We start from the raw sequence: 18,451 nt of genomic DNA, 5'->3' as shown, positions 1-18,451 counted from the left end.
CATGGATGGCATACCTGAGCCCACATCCACTACCACTTAAAAAACTCCCGCATCCCAATCTGGGTCTATGCTGGTTATGTGATATGTATATATCTCATGATCCTTGTAACCTGTAATCCCTCATAACTCAAGTCTCACCCCAGATGTACAGTACCTTTCCTCTTAACTTGTGTATATTTAATTTTAAACATTAACTTTAATAAAATTTACAACAATGCAAAGTAATCGCAAAGCAGGCACCAAATGCTACCATTCTGATGGGATAGCCTTTAACACTCACTTTGCACTGACGTAAATAGCTTCACTAGGTATAGGACAATGGAAAATCAGGATGTGTGTATGTGTGGATATGTCTGCTCCTGCAATAAAAGATCTGTGACACAGCTGTGGCTGGCCTGGATCAGCTGACTTGGACTCCTGGGCTCAGGCTGCAGAGCTATAAAATTATAGCGTAGATGTTCGGGCTTGGGCTGGGAGAACATCTTTGCATAAATCCTGACTATAAAGAGTGTACTTGTGTCAGAAAGTCAGGGTGATGGTTGCATATAACCTGCCCAAGTGGGGAGAGGATCAGGCATATGTCTTGACTGTATCATGATCTTGCTAATGAAACATTGACTCTGTATGTGTGTGTGTGTGTTTAAATCCTGCTCATACTGGGAAGGGTGTGTCTGTATAAATTCTGATCTGGGACAGAGGAAGAAGGGGAGATGGTTTCCTGCATGAATCCTGCCCACTGTGGGGAACGACTGTACAAACTGTAACTATAGTGGAGACATGGTATAATCTACCTAAATCCTGGTGCTAATGAGGAAATGACATCTGCATAAGTGTTGACTACAGTAGTAGGAGTGGGTGTCTGCATCACTGCCGTTCATACTGGCAGGGGGTGTCCGCAGAAACCCTGACCACAGGGTTTTTTGTTGTTGTCCTGGTCTATGTTAACTATATTTACACTAAGCTGGACAGCCTGTCAGTCAAAGCAGCTGCAGCTCCCTTCCCCACCTGTGGTGGTGGGATTTGGGGGAGGGGAGAGGAGTCACCCTTACGCAGCAATCAGGCCTAAGTTGTTCTTGGGCTTTGTTGCTATAACAACTGAGTTCCTTCCCGGGCTCGGGGCCAAGGAGGAAGTGAAGAGAGGGGATTGGTTGTTGTTGGGACATGTGACCCTGGCAGCGTTTTGACAAGGCAAACAGAGCCGGGAGGTGGGGGAGCGGGGTCCTATCGCTGCCCAGTCACCGGGACACACTTGTCCCCGCCGGGGCCCTCCTCCCTCTGGCCTTAGGTGCAGCCGCCGAGTTTAGCACACGCCCCCTCCCCCCAGCCCTGCTCCAGCGCTTGGCAACGCCTGGGGTGGATGTGATGCGTGCGGCCCGTGTGGCCGGAGGCAGAGAGGTGCCAGGCGGCGAGGAGGAGAGTTAGTCAGCAGCGCCGAGCGGCGGCAGAGCCATGGAAAACAGCCGTCTGTGGCAGCAGCGAGAGGGAGCGGAGGGCGCCGTAGCGGGGAGGAGGCAGAAGTGAGGCAGGCGGGCGAGCGGAGGGCAGGGGCGGTGCCGTGTCGGGGGGTGTCGTGGCGCTGCCGGGGCAGGTATCCGCTCCCCTCAGCCGCCGCCCCACAGTTTCCCGGCCTCGGCCTGGGAGATGAGCCTGTGACATCCCGGGAGAGGGGGACGGGGCACGGCAGGCGAGCAGCGGCTGTGGCCGGGCGCGGAGGGGGAGATGAGTGCGGCATGCGGCCGCCCCCGGCGCTAGCCAGGTGCCGGTGCAGGGCTAGCCCGCCCCGCAGGGGGCGTTGATCGGAGGGGGTGTCTGTGTGACAGGCGGAGCGGGCTGCGCAAGCCCTGTCAGAGGCGGGCAGGTGGGGGGCACTGACAGGGAGCTGGGAGGGCGGAACGGCTGTGCCGGCTGGTACGAGTCCCCTCCTCCCCCATCGCGGTATGCCAGGAGCGGGGCTAGGCGGGCAGGCAGAGCGGGGTCGCTCGTGAGCGGAGGGTGTGAGAGACGAGTCCCAAATCCAGGTCAGCCCTGGCTGGATGAGGGGGCAGCGAGATCAGCCGGGGCACTGACTGCGCTCAGGGGCGCGGGGATGGGGCTGCCCTCTCTTCCAGCCCCTATTGCGATCGATGGTGTGAGGGGCTGCTGCGAGCCAGGAGCATTTGTATAGAGGAGGGGGAGGGCAGTTGGAGGGGTCTGGCGTCTTGCCCTCCTGGAGCAGGTAAAAAGGAGTGGACTCCAGGCAGCCTAGGCTGACATTGCCTGTGGCGGCTGTGACTCAGAGGCTCTTTCTGCTGGGGGGTGAGTTTAGGTGGCAGTGGTGTGGGATTTTACCCCGGCAGGTTATAAATAGACCTACTTAGACGCTGTGTCAAGGAAGGACACATTGGCAAGTTCCAGAGAGAGAGAGAGACTGGCTGTGTTTAGCTTTTCTCCGCAGACAGCTGCTGCCACCACAATGAATGCAAGGAGGAGGCCTAGCTGTTAGCAGCAGGATCTTGTAAGCCCTAAGGAGTGGAGTGCTGGGTTTTATTTTATTGTTTTACACAAAAATAAATAAAACTAGCCAGAGAGAGCATCAGAGAGTCTTCGGAAGAAGAACAACGAAAAACCTTATAAGCTCATTTCAGAGATCTGGGAAGAAGCAGACTGGGAGTGAAAATGAAGCCAGAAAGAGGTAAATGATTTATTAAGAGTTTATTTTTTTCTAATTTTAGAAACAGCCTGTTTTTTAAGGCCTTCCTAAATTATCACTGCTTCTGGTTGAGGGGAAAGGAAAGAATACAACTGCTGCTTTGGTTCAGTCCAGGAAATACTGAGAAGGATATAATATAAGGTGTAGTCTGAAATTAATTAGACAGAACTGGATATTGTTAGTGGGTTTTTTTTTTAATTCTGTTGTTTAAATGGATTAATTAATTTTACCAGTAGAGCTCAGGAAAAGGAAGCAGAAACTCATTATAGTAAACACCTTTTGCCCTGGGAGATAGTATCAGTTAAACATCAGAGTTGTATTCAGACTATTATCAAACAGTTGCAACATTTTAAACAAAGAAATCAGTCACAGATACAGTCAGCCATCATCAGGCAATCCTGGCATAAATCAGGGATATGTAAATGCAGGTAAGTGCAGCGCAGAAACACATCTAAAACAACTATAACTGTTAAAGAATATTTTATTTAGGTTTGATACAAGGGATTCTTTTTAGTCAGGTAAACAGCAGCAGGTTGAAATAGTCATACTGTTTGATTATATTTTTGTATGACTAATCCATAGGCAAAATAAGGTGCACTGAGAATGTATCTGTTTCTATCAGTTCAGCTCTTGTATACAGTATAACAACAGCTGCTGATGCCCCTAGAGTTAAAAATATGTCATGGCTTCTCTTCTAAACGATATTATTGGGGTATATTGCTGTAAAAATTTGCCTCACTTAGCCAACAAGCAGGCTGTGAGCAAATTTTATTATTTGTCATACTAAAGAATTTTCAAAAAATCTTGCATAGCTGCTTTTATAAATTACTTTTATTTTTTTTCTGTTTTTCCTGCTGCTATTTTTTGTTTAACCTAACTTCTTTTTAGTTTTAAAAACATATGTCTCTATTTGCCTATACTATGAATAACTTTTTTTGGTATTTGAGAAGTGCTTTAAAATAATCTAGATATTGAGTGTTAAACATTAATATGCATGTGCAGTAACTATTTCCATTAAGCTTTTTATGATACAGTTGTTAATATGGACCTTGCATAGATGCCTATTATTATTTTCCACACTCTGTAACATCCTTCGTAGACATATTACAATCTGTGATTGTATATTAAAAATGGACAGCACAGGTTGATTAGTAATGTGTACATTCACAGTTTAAAAACAATTGCTTGTACTTTAAAGCAGGTAGGTGCTACTAAGAAGCAAAGGAGTATTATTATTATTTTATTTTTTTTGAAATCTGACTGTTCCAAGCAAGCTGTTTGTAGTGTGCACACTTGACTGAAGTTTGAAAGCTTAGCTGTCTACCACAAAGGTGAACTCAAAATTTCAAAATAAATAATCAGATAAAACCAGAGTCAATATTTGCAGTTTTAAACTATTCTAAAAGCTCTAATTGACCTTTGTCTGTGCTTTTGTAACTCAGGAAAATGCAGTTGTCTAGTTCATATTTTAAGATGCTTGTGGAATGGTTAATGTCTTTTAATTAATATGATGTAGAGATGAGTGGATTTGTTGAGAAACAAAAAGTGGTAAGGTTTTTTTCATGGAAACTGGCATTTAGTAGAGTGAGATTACATTTAGTTATCTCTAAGAATCTTCGGACAGTATAGAATGTTCAGTAATATGTTTAAACTGCTTTTAGATCAACAGCAAATGAAAATAAGTTGGGGTTTTTAAAACAGTCATAGTTGTTTTCACAACAAATAGAGAATGTGAATAGCCATTTTAGTAAATGAATATCTCTAGCTTAAATGTGTACTGTTTTTTAATGTACTTGAGTAATACTATATACAAAGGGGGTTATGCAAGTGCTGCCTAAATGCCACATGCAGCCCACAGATGCGCTTACAGAGGCACAAATCATGCAAATGTTTACATGTGCTGCCTTCTGCATAGCAGCTGCACCACAGTAGAGCAAGCAGTCAAGTGTGCAATCACCTGCTCCCATTTGTTGCAAATTAATAGTGAAGGACACAAGACAAGCATTGCTGTCAGTTTGTCAAGGCCTAAATTGTGGTACAGACCTACAACATGTTGGACAAAGACCCATAATGAGCACACAATAGCTAATCAGAAAGAAGGAAATTTAAAAGATATGGAATAAACTTATTTAGCATAATTGTTGATAACTCCAGTTTAACTATGAGAAATTTTGAAATCTGTATTTTCAAGGTGGTTAGTAGTCTGTATGTTTGAGCCTTTGTGTCTGTGCACGGAAGAATACTGTACTTCTGCATTTCTGAGTTGGATGAATGGGGCAGGTCATTTGAACTGGATTTTTTTTTTTTTCTGGAGGCGTATATACCTTCAAAAACCAAGTGGAGAAAAGATTTGTTTTTTTAATTAAGGTAATGGTTAACTAAGACTTTACCCAAAAGGACTGAAAGATACAAATGTTTGAGGGGGAAAGAAGGAGGATGATTGTTTGACATACCTTTATGGCAGTACCTAATTATGAGCTTTTCACAGAGACCAGATCTACACGACAAAGTTTTGTCAGCATAGCTGTGTCAGTCAGGGGTGTGAAAAAACACACCCCCTAGCCAACATAGCTATTCTGGCAAATGCCCCAGAGTAGACGCACCTATGTCAGTGGAAGACTGCTTGCATCAGCATAATTAATGTCATTCAGGGAGGTGGTATACTGGCTGACAAACTGTTGGTTTATGCTGTGCCTACATGGGGGCTTTGCCAGTATAACTGTACTGCTGTAGCTATACTGGCAAAACATTTGTAGTGTAGATAAGTTACAGAGTCACCAGTAGAGAGGAATGGCAGACAGGAAAGGAAAGAAGAGGGGAACTAATTCTGATGCCCTGCTCTTACTAACAAGAGGGAAGGTTTATGTGGGATAGAAGTTTATATGGGATAGAGGATCTAAAATACATAGTATGCCTTATAATGAGAGAAGGTTGAAAATTGCAAAGGATAAAGACAAGAAATGTTTCTGGGAAAGCATGAGTATAGACCTCCGAAAGACAAGGTCATGGAGCAATCTTGGAAGCTAGGGAAATCGTTCGTAGATCTGGAAGTGCAAGGAAATATGTAGCCTCATCACAGTTAAATGTGAGCCTTAATTGGGTGTGTCTTCACTAGACTTTTTCACTTAAACTTCCCTGGAGCTCCACCACTGGGAGCATTAATGTAGATAGGCAGCTGGCCCCTTAACTGCTGTCACCTAACCGTACTCTCAGCAGATCTAGATGACATGGTAGTTAAAGCATTGATGATCACTTGTCTGTACCATATCTGCACTGGCATTATTATTTGGTACGTTGTTGCCAAGTCTCACAATTCTATCATAAGTCTTGCAATATTTGGTGTTTTTCCTGGAGTCGTAATTAAGTAAGAATCTCCGATTTCATTACTGGTCACAGAAGCTACAGTGTGCAATTTTAAGAGAAAACAAATTCCTGTGTTGACAAATCCATGTTTGTGTAATGTCCTATCTGCAAGTACAGAAATTTGCTTGCACAGATATACTGTTCTTTTGCAGTGATGGTGTTCGGCCTCTTTTGCTCTCAGTAGGTACCTGCCTATTGCATTCCATAAACTAGTTATTTTATGTATAATTTAATGGAACCAAGTTCCAACAAGAGGTGTACATATACATTGAGTAGCTGTTTGGTCTTACTAATGTATTAACCCTTCTCTTTCCTTACCCTTTCTCCACTGTTTGTTAAGCTTTTGTGGCTCGGTCATTTGTGACCCATCTAGAATTAGACTGTAAGTTCTCTAGGAAGGAATCATCTGTACTTTTAAGAGTTAATTCCTTCCCACACCATCCTGCTTCAGGGAAAGGGGAAGATTTCCTGGATGACTCGCTTCTATCCTGTCATCCAAGCAAAAAAAGAGGAGACCATCAGGCTGAAGATTATGCTCCTCTCTCCTTCCTACTTTCCAGAGAAATCAAGATTGGAAGTGCTCAGTGGTCTGTTCCTAGCAGTTGGGTTGAGACCCCCTTAGGTCTCTTTCCAGTGATCAGTGAGGGGAAAGCTGATAATTCAACCTTAATAGAAATTTGGCCAGCCTTGTCACATTGAGGCTGTACGTGAAAGACTTTCCAGTGGGTGTTGGGAAAGAGGATGAAGACTGGGATTTATAGGAAGTTGGGAGTAGTGCTGGCCACAAATCAAGAATTTAGTGTTGTGAAAAATTTTGAGGTTTTAGAATTTTTCGTTTATATTAGAATGAAACTGAGACCTTTTGAAAAAATTTTTTGTGAGGGCCAGGGGAAGAAACAAAACAGAATAGCAGATAGCCTGTCCTGCATCTGAGAAACCTTTCCAGATGAAAGTTTTGTTGAAACAGATAAATTTTGCTTTTAATTGACATTTTCTGAAGAGAAAAGTTTTGCTGAAAAATTCCCAACCAATTCCAGTTGGGAGCCTGTTTGCATGAGCACTTCTTCCCCTGGCCAATTTATACTGAGTGCATTTTTTTTTCAAGGGGACATTGTTAAGGGGGAAACTTTTGTTTCAGGCATAATTTGTGTGTTTAACTTCACAGGGGCATCCTTGGCAAGTATTTTAACAAGTGGTGAATAGTACAGCAAATAGATCAAATAATGAACAGACCTTTTTAAAAAAAAATAATGTCCCATACATAAGCCTCTTCATTTTCAGTTTAAACCGATTTTTACTGAAAAAATTCCTGGGCTTTACAAAGTATTATTCAGTTATGATTTTCATCCTACTTTTGTATCATTCAAACGTATATATGTATGTTTTATTAGGAAAATACAATAGATTGCATGAGATATTGTATATGTATTACAATAATATATTTGTTTGTGTGTATATGCAAAGCTGCCTGTTGAAGTAAGGCTATGTATTAGTCTAGAATAGTGTTTCCCAAACTTGGGATGCTGCATGTGTAGGGAAAGCCCCTTGCCACAGGAGCCAATGGGAGCTGCGGATGCAGCAGGTAAACGAACCGGCCCAGCCTGCCAGGGGCTTTTCCTACACAAGCAGTGTCCCAAGTTTGGAAAACACTGGTCTAGAATATACACACAACAAACAGGCACACATGCAAGCTATGAAGTGCGTGTGCATCTGAATGTACTGATAAATCTCACACCCCCCACGTACACATTTCAAGCTGTTAGCAGATAACTGTTTAAAGATTTTACACACTAAAATGGGAAGAAAACAGAAATCTGTGTCAGAATACACTTCAGAACACAAGGAAGTATTCAAAAGTTTTAAACAAAAACAGGAGAAAAGAATGATGTTGAGTGTATGTGCTGCAAATGATGTGGTCCAGTTATTAAATGTAAATATTTATAGGCTAATAGTTCCAAGTCTACAAGAGTAAACTGTTTATTCAAATGAAAAAATGTATTTGGAGATTAGAGAGATATTGTTTTCTTAAACTCAGAAGTGGCATTATGTTTTGAGTTCTGTTTTATAGTTCTGCAGCAAGCCACACTGATGAAAGGAATTCAAAGCATTAATCTGCTGAATACTTTTTTTCTCTTGTCTTTCCAGCCACCAAAATAAACCCCTATATTTACCCAGAAAAATTTATTAATAGTATTTTGCACTGATTTTCACCTGATTTTGTTGTTGTGGTAATAAACACTGATAAATTCCTGGGAAAAAATTAAATAAAATAAAAACAGAAAATGAAGAGCCCTACCCATACAACATTGTAATACAGACCTCTTAATTTTATAATATCTACTCCCCCAATAAAATAGTGTCTTAAATACTCATTTTTGTTATTGTTACATTTTGGAACGTTACCACAGTTTAAAATGAATAATACAAGTTATGTAGACAACATAAAGAAAAAGTGGAGATGATGCTACTTCCTGTTTAATAAGGAAACTATCATTCTAAATATGTTTCAATTATGCGTCTGGCTATAGGTGCCACAGGTAAATAAATGCAGGGAAGGGGAGATTGAACTGAAGGGGGTGCTGCTTCCTATTTAGTGGAGAAATTATTTTGAAAATGATCAGTTGTGGCTCTGATGCCATGGTTAAGTGCAGAGAGGGTGAGAATAAGATGGTTGGAGAGAGGAGGAGGCATGGGAGTGCTTTTCCTAATCTTAAAATTACTTCTATAGCGTAATCTTAAAAAAAAAAAAAAAAAAGAAAAGAAAAGAAAAGAAAAAAAAGAAAAGATGAATCGGATGAAAATCGCATTGATGGACAGTCAGAATATTACACTGAAATTCCATTTATAAGGCATGAAGCTGTCTAGCCTTAATCTGTGGGGAAAACAGATTTGTTCTTGTAGTATGCAGTGTACATATGCATACATGGAGTTAGAAATCAAGATCTTTTTTCTTTTTGTTGAGGAGTTGGGTTCTGGTTTCTTTGATTTTTCTTTAATATCCACCCCTTTGCTGCCAAAACAAGACTGTACATTCTAGTAGTAATAGATTACTATAAAAGTTTGGTTTAAGTAAAATTTTAACCATGAGAGGATGGTTTTCTTTGTATTAATAATGAGACTTTTAAGAAGAAAACACTAGTTATTTATAAATGGACTTAATTAAAATGTTTCCTATTGTGAAAACTTACATTTATTGCCAAAAATTGAATAATATTAATAGTACTGAAAGGCAAACTGCTAAAGGCAATTGGATAACTTCATCAGTGAGGTGGAAAATCTTAAGAATTTAGAATTTCCGTCTTCACCAGAGCCCTGGAGAGAGCTGCTCTGGTGTGGTTTCACTTTATATGTCTAGGGATGGAGTTGAGCTCATGCTATCTTGGAAGAGAGCATGGGGATGGTGGGGCTGGTGGTACTGCAACTACATGGGTTCTGGCTATCCACCTCACCCCCCATGTTGGAGGAAGTGCAGTGACGAGTGCAAAGGCAATAAGTCTCCACATTGAAGTGTCTTCCCCTGCACTGTTAGGCCTCGTCTACACTAGGTATACCTGCAGACCTACCTAGTATAGATGTAGCTTTTGCAGTATAAGAGTGGTTTTGCCAGTCTAATGTAGAAGCTAGGCTGGCAAATGTATGTTTTTTTCTGGTTTCACTGTGTCTACGCTCGGGCTTTTGCCAATATCAAAAATTGGCAAAAGTTTCTAGTATAGCCTTGATCTTACAGAAACCCTGTTGTGTGGACTGAGCTGCGCACAGGTCTGTGGATTTGGCCCTTGTGACTTGATCTAGCACTCACTGAAGTCAAGTAGGACTTTTCACTGGGTCAGATCCTTAGGGTTCAACATATATGGAATCTTAGGCATTGCTATCCTGTTCTTAATTTTAGAGGTCACATTTAAGTCATTAGAAGAGCTGAGTGCCTGCCAGGCCCAAATTACTTGCCTTACAACTTTTGCTGATTGACTTCAGTTTAAAGTACATTATAGAATAAAATTCCACTCTCCCCCCCTGCTGATATATTAAGGCCAAATTAGGTCTTCAAACATGTAGTGTAGTGGTCTCAGAAGTGCACATATAGTTCAATAGTCACTTTTGCACTTGTAATTTCTCAAGTAAATCGGACTTCATGCATGAATAGGCAGTTAATCACATAAACAATTTGCGTGAATGCAAATGGAGCAATATGGGGCTTTGTGTGTGTGTGTACGATCTCACTTCTAGTTCCTGAAAATTCTCTATTCATAGCATATCCCTCACTCCCTCTCTTTGGCCTTTTCATTCTTCCTTTGGTATATATGCAGTTATACACAGTAAACAATGTACACTTATACTTGGATTATATATACAATTTGCTGATACTGAAATTCTAAAAGAGACTTTTTAAAAGGCTGCCTGTAAACAAACAGTAATTTAATTAAATGATATGACCATCACAAATGTTCTCCAATCACTTTCATGTAATTATACTAGTTATTTTGACCAAATCAAAATTCTGACACAATTTTGCTCATCAGATAATGTATATATGTATAGAATTTATTTTAATTTATTATGGTAGATTTTGTAGCAATGAATATTGGCCTAACTTTTAATGTTAGCAGCTTTAAACAACTGTAGAGAAAAAAAACCTGTTGGACACTGTGCCAGAGAACCTTCTAAAATTATGTAGACCTAAAAAATGAAACCATACTAATGGTGAATAGAGGGACTGTTTCTAAGAAGGGCTTGGGGAATGTAGAGAGAATAACTACGTATGAAGTCAGGGAGGTGAATAAAGCACTTCAGGTAGCAAAATGGGGTGGAAACCTAATTTGTGTTCTGAACATGATCACAGTCTCATTGCAAATAAATCCAAAATCATTGGTGTGTGTATAGTTTTGTCTGCAATGATTCTGAAAAGAACAAATTCAAAATAATGCAGCTTATTTCCATAACACTGTTTCCATCTGAACTATTTAACTGCACTACTGGATGCATAATATTTTTGGTTACATGCTCTGGAATATTTTAATAGCACGCGATCTTTCAAGATTTTCCATGCTACATAACAAATCTCTCATGGGTGAAGAAGAAATAGTTTGCACCACTAATCAGTGCTCTGTTTCCTAATTTGTTATTTCTCTAGAGTTCTAACATCCTAAATCTAATATGCTTGTGATACTAGCTGTGGACAACTGCATTAATGGAAAGTTAATGCTGCATTGTTAAAATCAGGACATAAAAAAGCTAGGGACCTGACAGCAATGTTAACTAATTTGTTGGTAACTGTCTATTTAATAGTGCAGGTTTTTTTTCTTAAGTTTCCGTGAGAATGTCCAAGAGGCGGGGTGGGAAAACCTTAAGGTTACACTTGGACAGAAGGAAGAGGTAAGATATTTAGAGATATTTCTAGTTATAGAAATATATTTTGACTTACAATTTAATACCATTAGTGTTGCAAAAAGATTCAGATTTATAGTCACCTTAAAACAAAGTCAAAGATTGCTAATTTCTGGTAAGAATAAGGAAAAGTTGAAATGTGTTGGTTGGTGAGGAAAAGCACAGATGATTTACTCACTCATATTAGAAAATCAAAAAGGTATAGAAACGTGGTCTAGTGCAGTGTTTCCCAAACTTGGGATGCCACTCACGTAGGGAAAGCCTCATGTGGGCTGGGCCAGTTTGTTTACCTGCCATGTCCGCAGGTCTGGCTGATCGTGGCTCCCATTGGAGCCAATGGGAGCTGCTGGAGGCGGCAGCCAGTACGTCCCGTGGTCCATGCCACTTCTAGCAGCTCCCATTGGCCTGGAACAGCGAACCGCGGCCAGTGGGAGCCATGATCGGCCAGACCTGCAGGTGCAGCAGGTAAACAAACCGGCTGGGATCAGGGGCTTTCCCTACACAAGCAGCGTCCCAAGTTTGGGAAACACTGGTGTAGTGGATAGGGCTGTGAATTAAGAGACCTGGGTTTCTGTTCCTGGCTTTGCCACTGACCTGCTTTGTGACCTTGAGTAAGTTCCTTCACCCTTCTCTGCCTCTATTTTTTTCTTCCTACCCTTTGTCTGTTTGATAAATTCACTGTAAGGCCTTCATAGCAAGGACTGTATGTGTCTGTTTGTTTGCACAAGACCGCATTCATGGGGTTCCAATCTCAGATGGAGCTTCTTGGGGCTATCATAATACAAATGATAAATATAATGGTGGCTTGGAGGCATCAACAGATCTATATTTCTGTTACTGTGCTTTCAGAAGTCCTTCTGTAAATACTTGAGGGGCAAGAGGGATGCATGTTTAGACTTAGAATTATTTTTAAATATTTAAATTCTTCCAGGAAATATTGTATTAAGCATTCTGCGTTAATATTATATTAGCATTTTAAAAATTAATCTCCTTAATAGTTTGTACCTAATGTCATTTAAGGCCCTGATGTGCTTCCACCGAGGTCAGTGGATTTTGCCATTATCTTCAGTGGCAGCAGGATTAGGACCATAGTGATCCCATTTAGGCTTTAAAGTTCACATCTGAGAATATATGTTCATTGCAGAGTTAGCTTGGATGATTGGCACTCAGCTTCGCGTGGGTGTGAGCATCCACACTTCAAAGCCATACCCAAGATTCTGGGTCCTTACTGGCACTACACTCACTCGTGTGTGTTACTAGACTTCTGGGGGCATATCCCATGGTTCTTTATGCTGAGACACTCTGATTTTTTCCAATGAATTGTGGGAAGGCATTGGAGGATTATCAGCACTTGAGTGGTTTAGCTTGCATCCTTGCTGCAAAATGGACAGGCTAGCAGCTCTAGTGAAAGTAGAACCTAGGCTGTAGCTCAGACCAGCAACTGTGCCACTTCTCCTGGGTTGAAAGCGCCACTAAACTCAGGCAAGGGGATTTTGTGTGTGGATGGAAGGGATGTTAGGGAAAACACTTGAGTTACTTTTTTATGGAAGATGTGAAATGTATGGGCAAGGAAAAAGGGGTTAGTTTTCACCATTTCTACTTCTAGTTGTTTTGTCTGAGCATTTTTTGTAAGTCTGGGTAAACAGGGCAGCAGTACGTTTACTTGTCTGTGTCGTCTAAATTTTCAAAATGCATCCACAACTGAAGAGAAACCCCTGACCTCACCCCTAAGTCTCTGCTTTGTCTTTCTGCTTGAGTTGTCTGATGGCAAGGCTGTGTGTGTCCTTTCTTTCTTTCTTTTTTTTTTTTAAACTGTGTTTCCATAGAGAAGGGAATTTCACACCAGTAGTCACTGAGGGTATGTCTACACTACGGGATTATTCCGATTTTACGTAAACCTGTTTTGTAAAACAGATTGTATAAAGTTGAGTGCACACGGCCACACTAAGCACTCTAATTCGGCGATGTGCGTCCATGTACTGAGGCTAGTGTCGATTTCCGGAGCGTTGCACTGTGGGTAGCTGTCCCGTAGCTATCCCATAGTTCCCGCAGTCTCCCCGGCCCATTGGAATTCTGGGTTGAGATCCCAATGCATGATGGTGCAAAAACAGTGTCGCGGGTGATTTTTGGTAAATGTCACTCATTCCTTCCTCCGTGGAAGCAACGGCAGACAATCATATCGCACCTTTTTTCCCTGGATTGCCCTGGCAGACGCCACAGCATGGCAACGATGGAGCCCGTTTTGCCTTTTGTCACTGTCACCGTATGTGTACTGGATGCCGCTGACAGAGGCGGTACTGCAGCGCTACACAGCAGCATTCATTTGCCATTGGTTACGAGTCGTTCTGTACCGCCTTCTGTGCCGTTGTAAATTGGCGATGAGATGACGGTTATTAGTCGTTCTGTACCGTCTGCTGCTGTCATGGGTGCTCCTGGCTGGCCTTAGCTGAGGTCAGCCGGGGGCGCAAAGACAAAAATGGGAATGACTCCCCGAGTTAATCCTTCCTTTATGGTTTATCTAAAAATAGTCAGTCCTGCCTAGAACATGGGGCAAGTGTACTAGAGAACCAGAGAGCACAGCGCTCCGTGTCAGATCCCGCGGAAATGATGAGCTGCATGCCATTCATGGGAGGTGCTCCTGCAACAACCCAACCCGTTGATTCCCTTCTCCCTTAATCTTTCTGGGCTACCGTGGCAGTGTCCCCCATTTGTGTGATGAAGTAATAAAGAAGAATGCGGGAATAAGAAACACTGACTTTTCAGTGAGATAAAATGAGGAGGAGGCAGCCTCCAGCTGCTATGATAGTCCAGGCAGTACAGAATCTTTCCTTTAGACATGAAAGGGTGGGGGGGGGCTGATAGAACTCAGCCCCCAGTTGCTATGATGAGGACGGTTACCAGCCGTTCTGTACCATCTACCAGGAATGACTGGGAGTCATTCCTATTTTTACCCAGGCGCCCCCGGCCGACCTCACCTGAGGACAGGCAGGAGCACTCATAGGCTGATGATGACAATGGATAGCAGTCATATTGTACTGTCTGCCACCAGGGAGAGGAGGGGAGAGGAGGATGCTGCTATTCATTCCCGCAGCACCGCGTCTACCAGCAGCATACAGTAGACATAGGGTGACATATAAAAACGTCAAGAAACGATTTTTTCCCTTTTCTTTCACGGGGCGGATGGGTGGTAAATTGATGACATATACCCTGAAACACTCCGGACAATGTGTTTGACCCTACAGGCATTGGGAGCTCAGCCAAGAATGCGAATACTTTTCGGAGACTGTGGGGACCATGGGATAGCTGGAGTCCTCAGTACCCACTCCCTCCCTCCATGAGCATCCATTTGATTCTTTGGCTTTCCGTTACACTTGTCACACAGCACTGTGCTGTGCCCTCTGTCTATCATAGTCTGGAGATTTTTTCAAATGCTTCGTCATTTCGTCTTCTGTAACGGAGCTGTGATAGAACAGATTTGTCTCCCTATACAGCAGTCAGATTCAGTATCTCCTGTACGGCCCATGCTGCAGCTCTTCTTGGATTTGGGATTGCATGGCCACCCGTGCTGATCAGAGCTCCACGCTAGGCAAACAGGAAATGAAATTCAAAAGTTCACGGGGCTTTTCCTGTTTACCTGGCCAGTGCATCCGAGTTTGGATTGCTGTCCAGAGCAGTCACAATGGTGAACTGTGGGATACCGCCCGGAGGCCAATACCGTCGATTTGCGGCCACACTAACCCTAATCCGATGTGATAATACCGATTTCAGCGCTACTCCTCTCGTTGGGGAGGAGTACAGAAACTGGTTTAAAGTGCCCTTTATATCGATATAAAGGGCCTCGCTGTGTGGACAGTTGCAGAGTTAAATCGGTTTAATGCTGCTAAAATTGGTTTAAACACGTAGTGTAGACCAGGCCTGAGTAAGGACTAGACTATCGGGATCAGCCTGAACAGAGAATGATAAGATTAATTATCGTTCAGCTAAAATAATAGCAGATACCTATTGAGCCTGCTTAGGAGTGAATCTTCCTCTCTACCCCTCAATGATTTTAACTTTAATTTGCACTTTTTTTCCCCCAAACCTAATAAAGTACACAGATTTTATTAAGAATATTATTCATGCCAGGTTTCAAACTTCAGATGTTATTTTTCAATAAAAACATGATTTGGGGAGGGTTTTTTTTTTTTTACATTGAGCGGAAAAATGTTATTCCCTCACCTCTCCATTGCACTACTTTATAACTCAGAAAGGGTCAAAAGGATTCTATTCAAATTTCAACATTGTGCAGAGACGAAACAGGAAAATTGAAGCCCAAAAGGAATACATCTGGAAAGTTAGGAGTATGAAGAGAGGGGTGATTAACAACGGTTGCTGCCATAGCTACAGTAATAACTATTCTCATGCAGTACTTGGAATGTTCAGATATAACAACTGCAGATGGGCCAAAGAGGTTGGAAGAGTACTGAAGAATTTAGTTTCAATGGAAAATTTAATTCTAATTCCTTTAGGGGTGTTTGGATTTTTTTTTAAATGTAATTTGAAAACCAATGTTATTTTCTAATGCTGCAAAAAATGTATAATTGTTGAAGGCTCATGCTGTGCCATAAAATCAGCTTCGTTTAGAAGCTCACACACACTCTGTTCATGATGCCTTGTTATGTAACATGTATCTCTCGTACAGCATTGAACCATACTTATTTCACCTGCAAATAATTTAATAAAACTTATTTTCTATCAACAAAATACAATACAGTAATTCAAGGAGGCCAACGGCTGACAAGAGGCCCATATCTGACTAAGAAATGGTCATTAATGACCTTTGTAGAGAGAGATTTTGCTGAAGTGTAGAGGTAAAAGACAGATTACAGTAATTCAAGAATAGAGTAAGGGCTTTCTACACTGAAAGCGCTATAATAGCACCAGGGTTGCCAGGTGTCTGGTTTTCGACTGGAACACCCGGTGGAAAAGGGAATCTGGTGGCGCCGACTGAGCTGTTAAGTCTGGTTGGTAGTACAACGGGGACCCGGAGCTAAGGCAGGCTCCCTGCCTGCCCTGGTTCTGTGCGGGTTCTGGAAGTGGCTGCCAGGTCCCTGCGGCCCCTAGGCACATGGACGGCCGTGAAGGTTTCGCTGCCCCTGGTCCAAGTGCTGCCTCAACAGCTCCCATTGGCCAGGAACTGCGACCAATGGGAGCTGTGAGGGAGGCACCTGCAGGCGTGAGGACAGTACATGGAGCGTCCCTGGCTGCCCATACACCTGGGGACTGAACATGCTGTCTGCTTCCTGGGAGCCGCAGTAAGTGCCACCAGGACCCTGCACTGCTCACCCCAACCCCCTCTCCTGCACCCCAAACCCCTCATCCCCGGACCCACCCCAGAGCCCATATCTCCAGTGGGAGCCGTCACCTCCCCAGCACCCCAACCCCTTGTCCCAGCCCTGAGCCTCCTCCTGCAACCCAAACCCCTCATCCCTGGCCCAACCTCAGAGCCTGCACCCTCAGCTGGAGCCCTCACCCCCTCCTGCACTCTGGTCTAGCCTAGAGCCCTCTCCTGCACCCTGAACCCCTCATTTCTGGCCCCATCCAGAGGCTGCCCCCCAGAGCCCATACCCCCCCCGCACCCTCTACCCTAGCCCAGAGCCCTCTTCTGCACCCCAAGCCTCTCATCCCTGGCCCCACCCCAGAGCCTGCTCCCCCAGGTGGAGCCCTCACTCTCCCACACCCCAGCCCCCTACCCCAGCCCGGTATAAGTGAGAGAGCGTGGGGGAGAGCGAGCGACAGAGGGAGGGGGTATGGAGCAATCAGGGGGCAGGACCTCAGAAGGGGCAGGGCAGAGATGTTTGGTTTTCTATGATTAGAAAGTTGGCAACTCTAAGTAGCACTGCTGTAGTGCTTCAGTGTAAACACTACCTATGCCGATGGGAGGGGCTCGCCTGTTGGTGTAGGTAATCCATCTCCCTGAGATGTGGTAGCTATGTAGATGGAAAAATTCTTCTGTCGACCTACCACTGTCAACACAGGGACTTAGTTCAGCTTAACTACACTGCTTAGGGTGTGGATTTTTCACATCCCTGACAGACGTAGTTGAACTGACCTAATTTTCTAGAGTGGACCAGGCCTAACTGGTTATGAAGTTGAAACAGCAGGAGTGGATTACAATGCTTAAGGAATTTGGAAGTGAAGAGCAGGAGGTTTTGTTTTAGGACAGGGATCAGCAACCTTTGGCAGGTGGCCCGTTACCCTGGCGGGCTGGGCCGGTTTGTTTACCTGCCGTGTCCGCAGGTTCGGCCAATCATGGCTCCTACTGGCCGCAGTTTGCCACTCCAAGCCAGTGGGGGTGCAGGAAGTGGCAGCTAGCACAACCCTCGGCCCACAATGCTTTCTGCAGCTCTCATTGGCCTTAAACGGGGAACTGCGGCCAGTGGGAGCTGCAGTGCGGCCAGTGGGGGCTTACCCTGGTGGGCCGCGTGCCAAAGGTTGCCGATCCCTGTTATAGGATAAGGCAGGCAGTTGTGTATTTAAAGGTAGAGGGCGAGGAGCTTGATGAAAGAAAGAATAGGGAAGAGGGAACTGAATTTCAGTCTAATATTAATTTAACACTTCAAGGTTAAACATTTCAGTTTCATTTTAATAGCCTTGTGTTGGTATTTGTCAATTATTGTTCCATAATGTTCAGTTTTTTTTCTTTTTTTTTGGTTTTTCTTTTTTTTTTTTTTTTTTTTTGAAAATGCTTGTGCTGAGTGGTTAAAATTCACTAAGCTCAGCATGGCTGACTATCGTACTACTTTTGTTTGGGTATGCTTTCAGGCATTAAGAACATAAGAATGGCTGTACTGGGTCAGACCAAAGGTCCATCTAGCCCACTATCTGTCTACCGACAGTGGCCAATGCCAGGCGCCCCAGAGGGAGTGAAGCTAACAGGCAATGATCAAGTGATCTCTCTCCTGTCATCTATCTCCATCCTCTGATGAACAGAGGCTAGAAACACCATTCTTTATCCTTCCTGGCTAATAGCCATTT

At 43.2% G+C, this 18,451-nt stretch overlaps 1 protein-coding gene across 1 annotated transcript in view; it reads left to right on the top strand.

Annotated features, from left to right (window-relative positions):
- The first annotated feature begins 1,195 nt into the window (after positions 1–1,195).
- FAM214A (family with sequence similarity 214 member A) overlaps positions 1,196–18,451 on the top strand; it is a 61,305-nt gene continuing 44,049 nt past the window's right edge. The window contains exon 1 of the mRNA XM_030577043.1: positions 1,196–2,671. Within this exon, the coding sequence (XP_030432903.1) occupies positions 2,656–2,671 (16 nt within the window). The 5' untranslated portion in view covers positions 1,196–2,655. The remainder of the gene's footprint in view (positions 2,672–18,451) is intronic.

Source organism: Gopherus evgoodei, chromosome 10 (genome assembly GCF_007399415.2).
Source record: "Gopherus evgoodei ecotype Sinaloan lineage chromosome 10, rGopEvg1_v1.p, whole genome shotgun sequence".
Classification (NCBI taxonomy): Eukaryota; Metazoa; Chordata; order Testudines; family Testudinidae; genus Gopherus; species Gopherus evgoodei.
The sequence above is the reverse complement of the archived record's forward strand: the minus strand, read 5'-3'. Positions and strand labels throughout refer to the sequence as shown.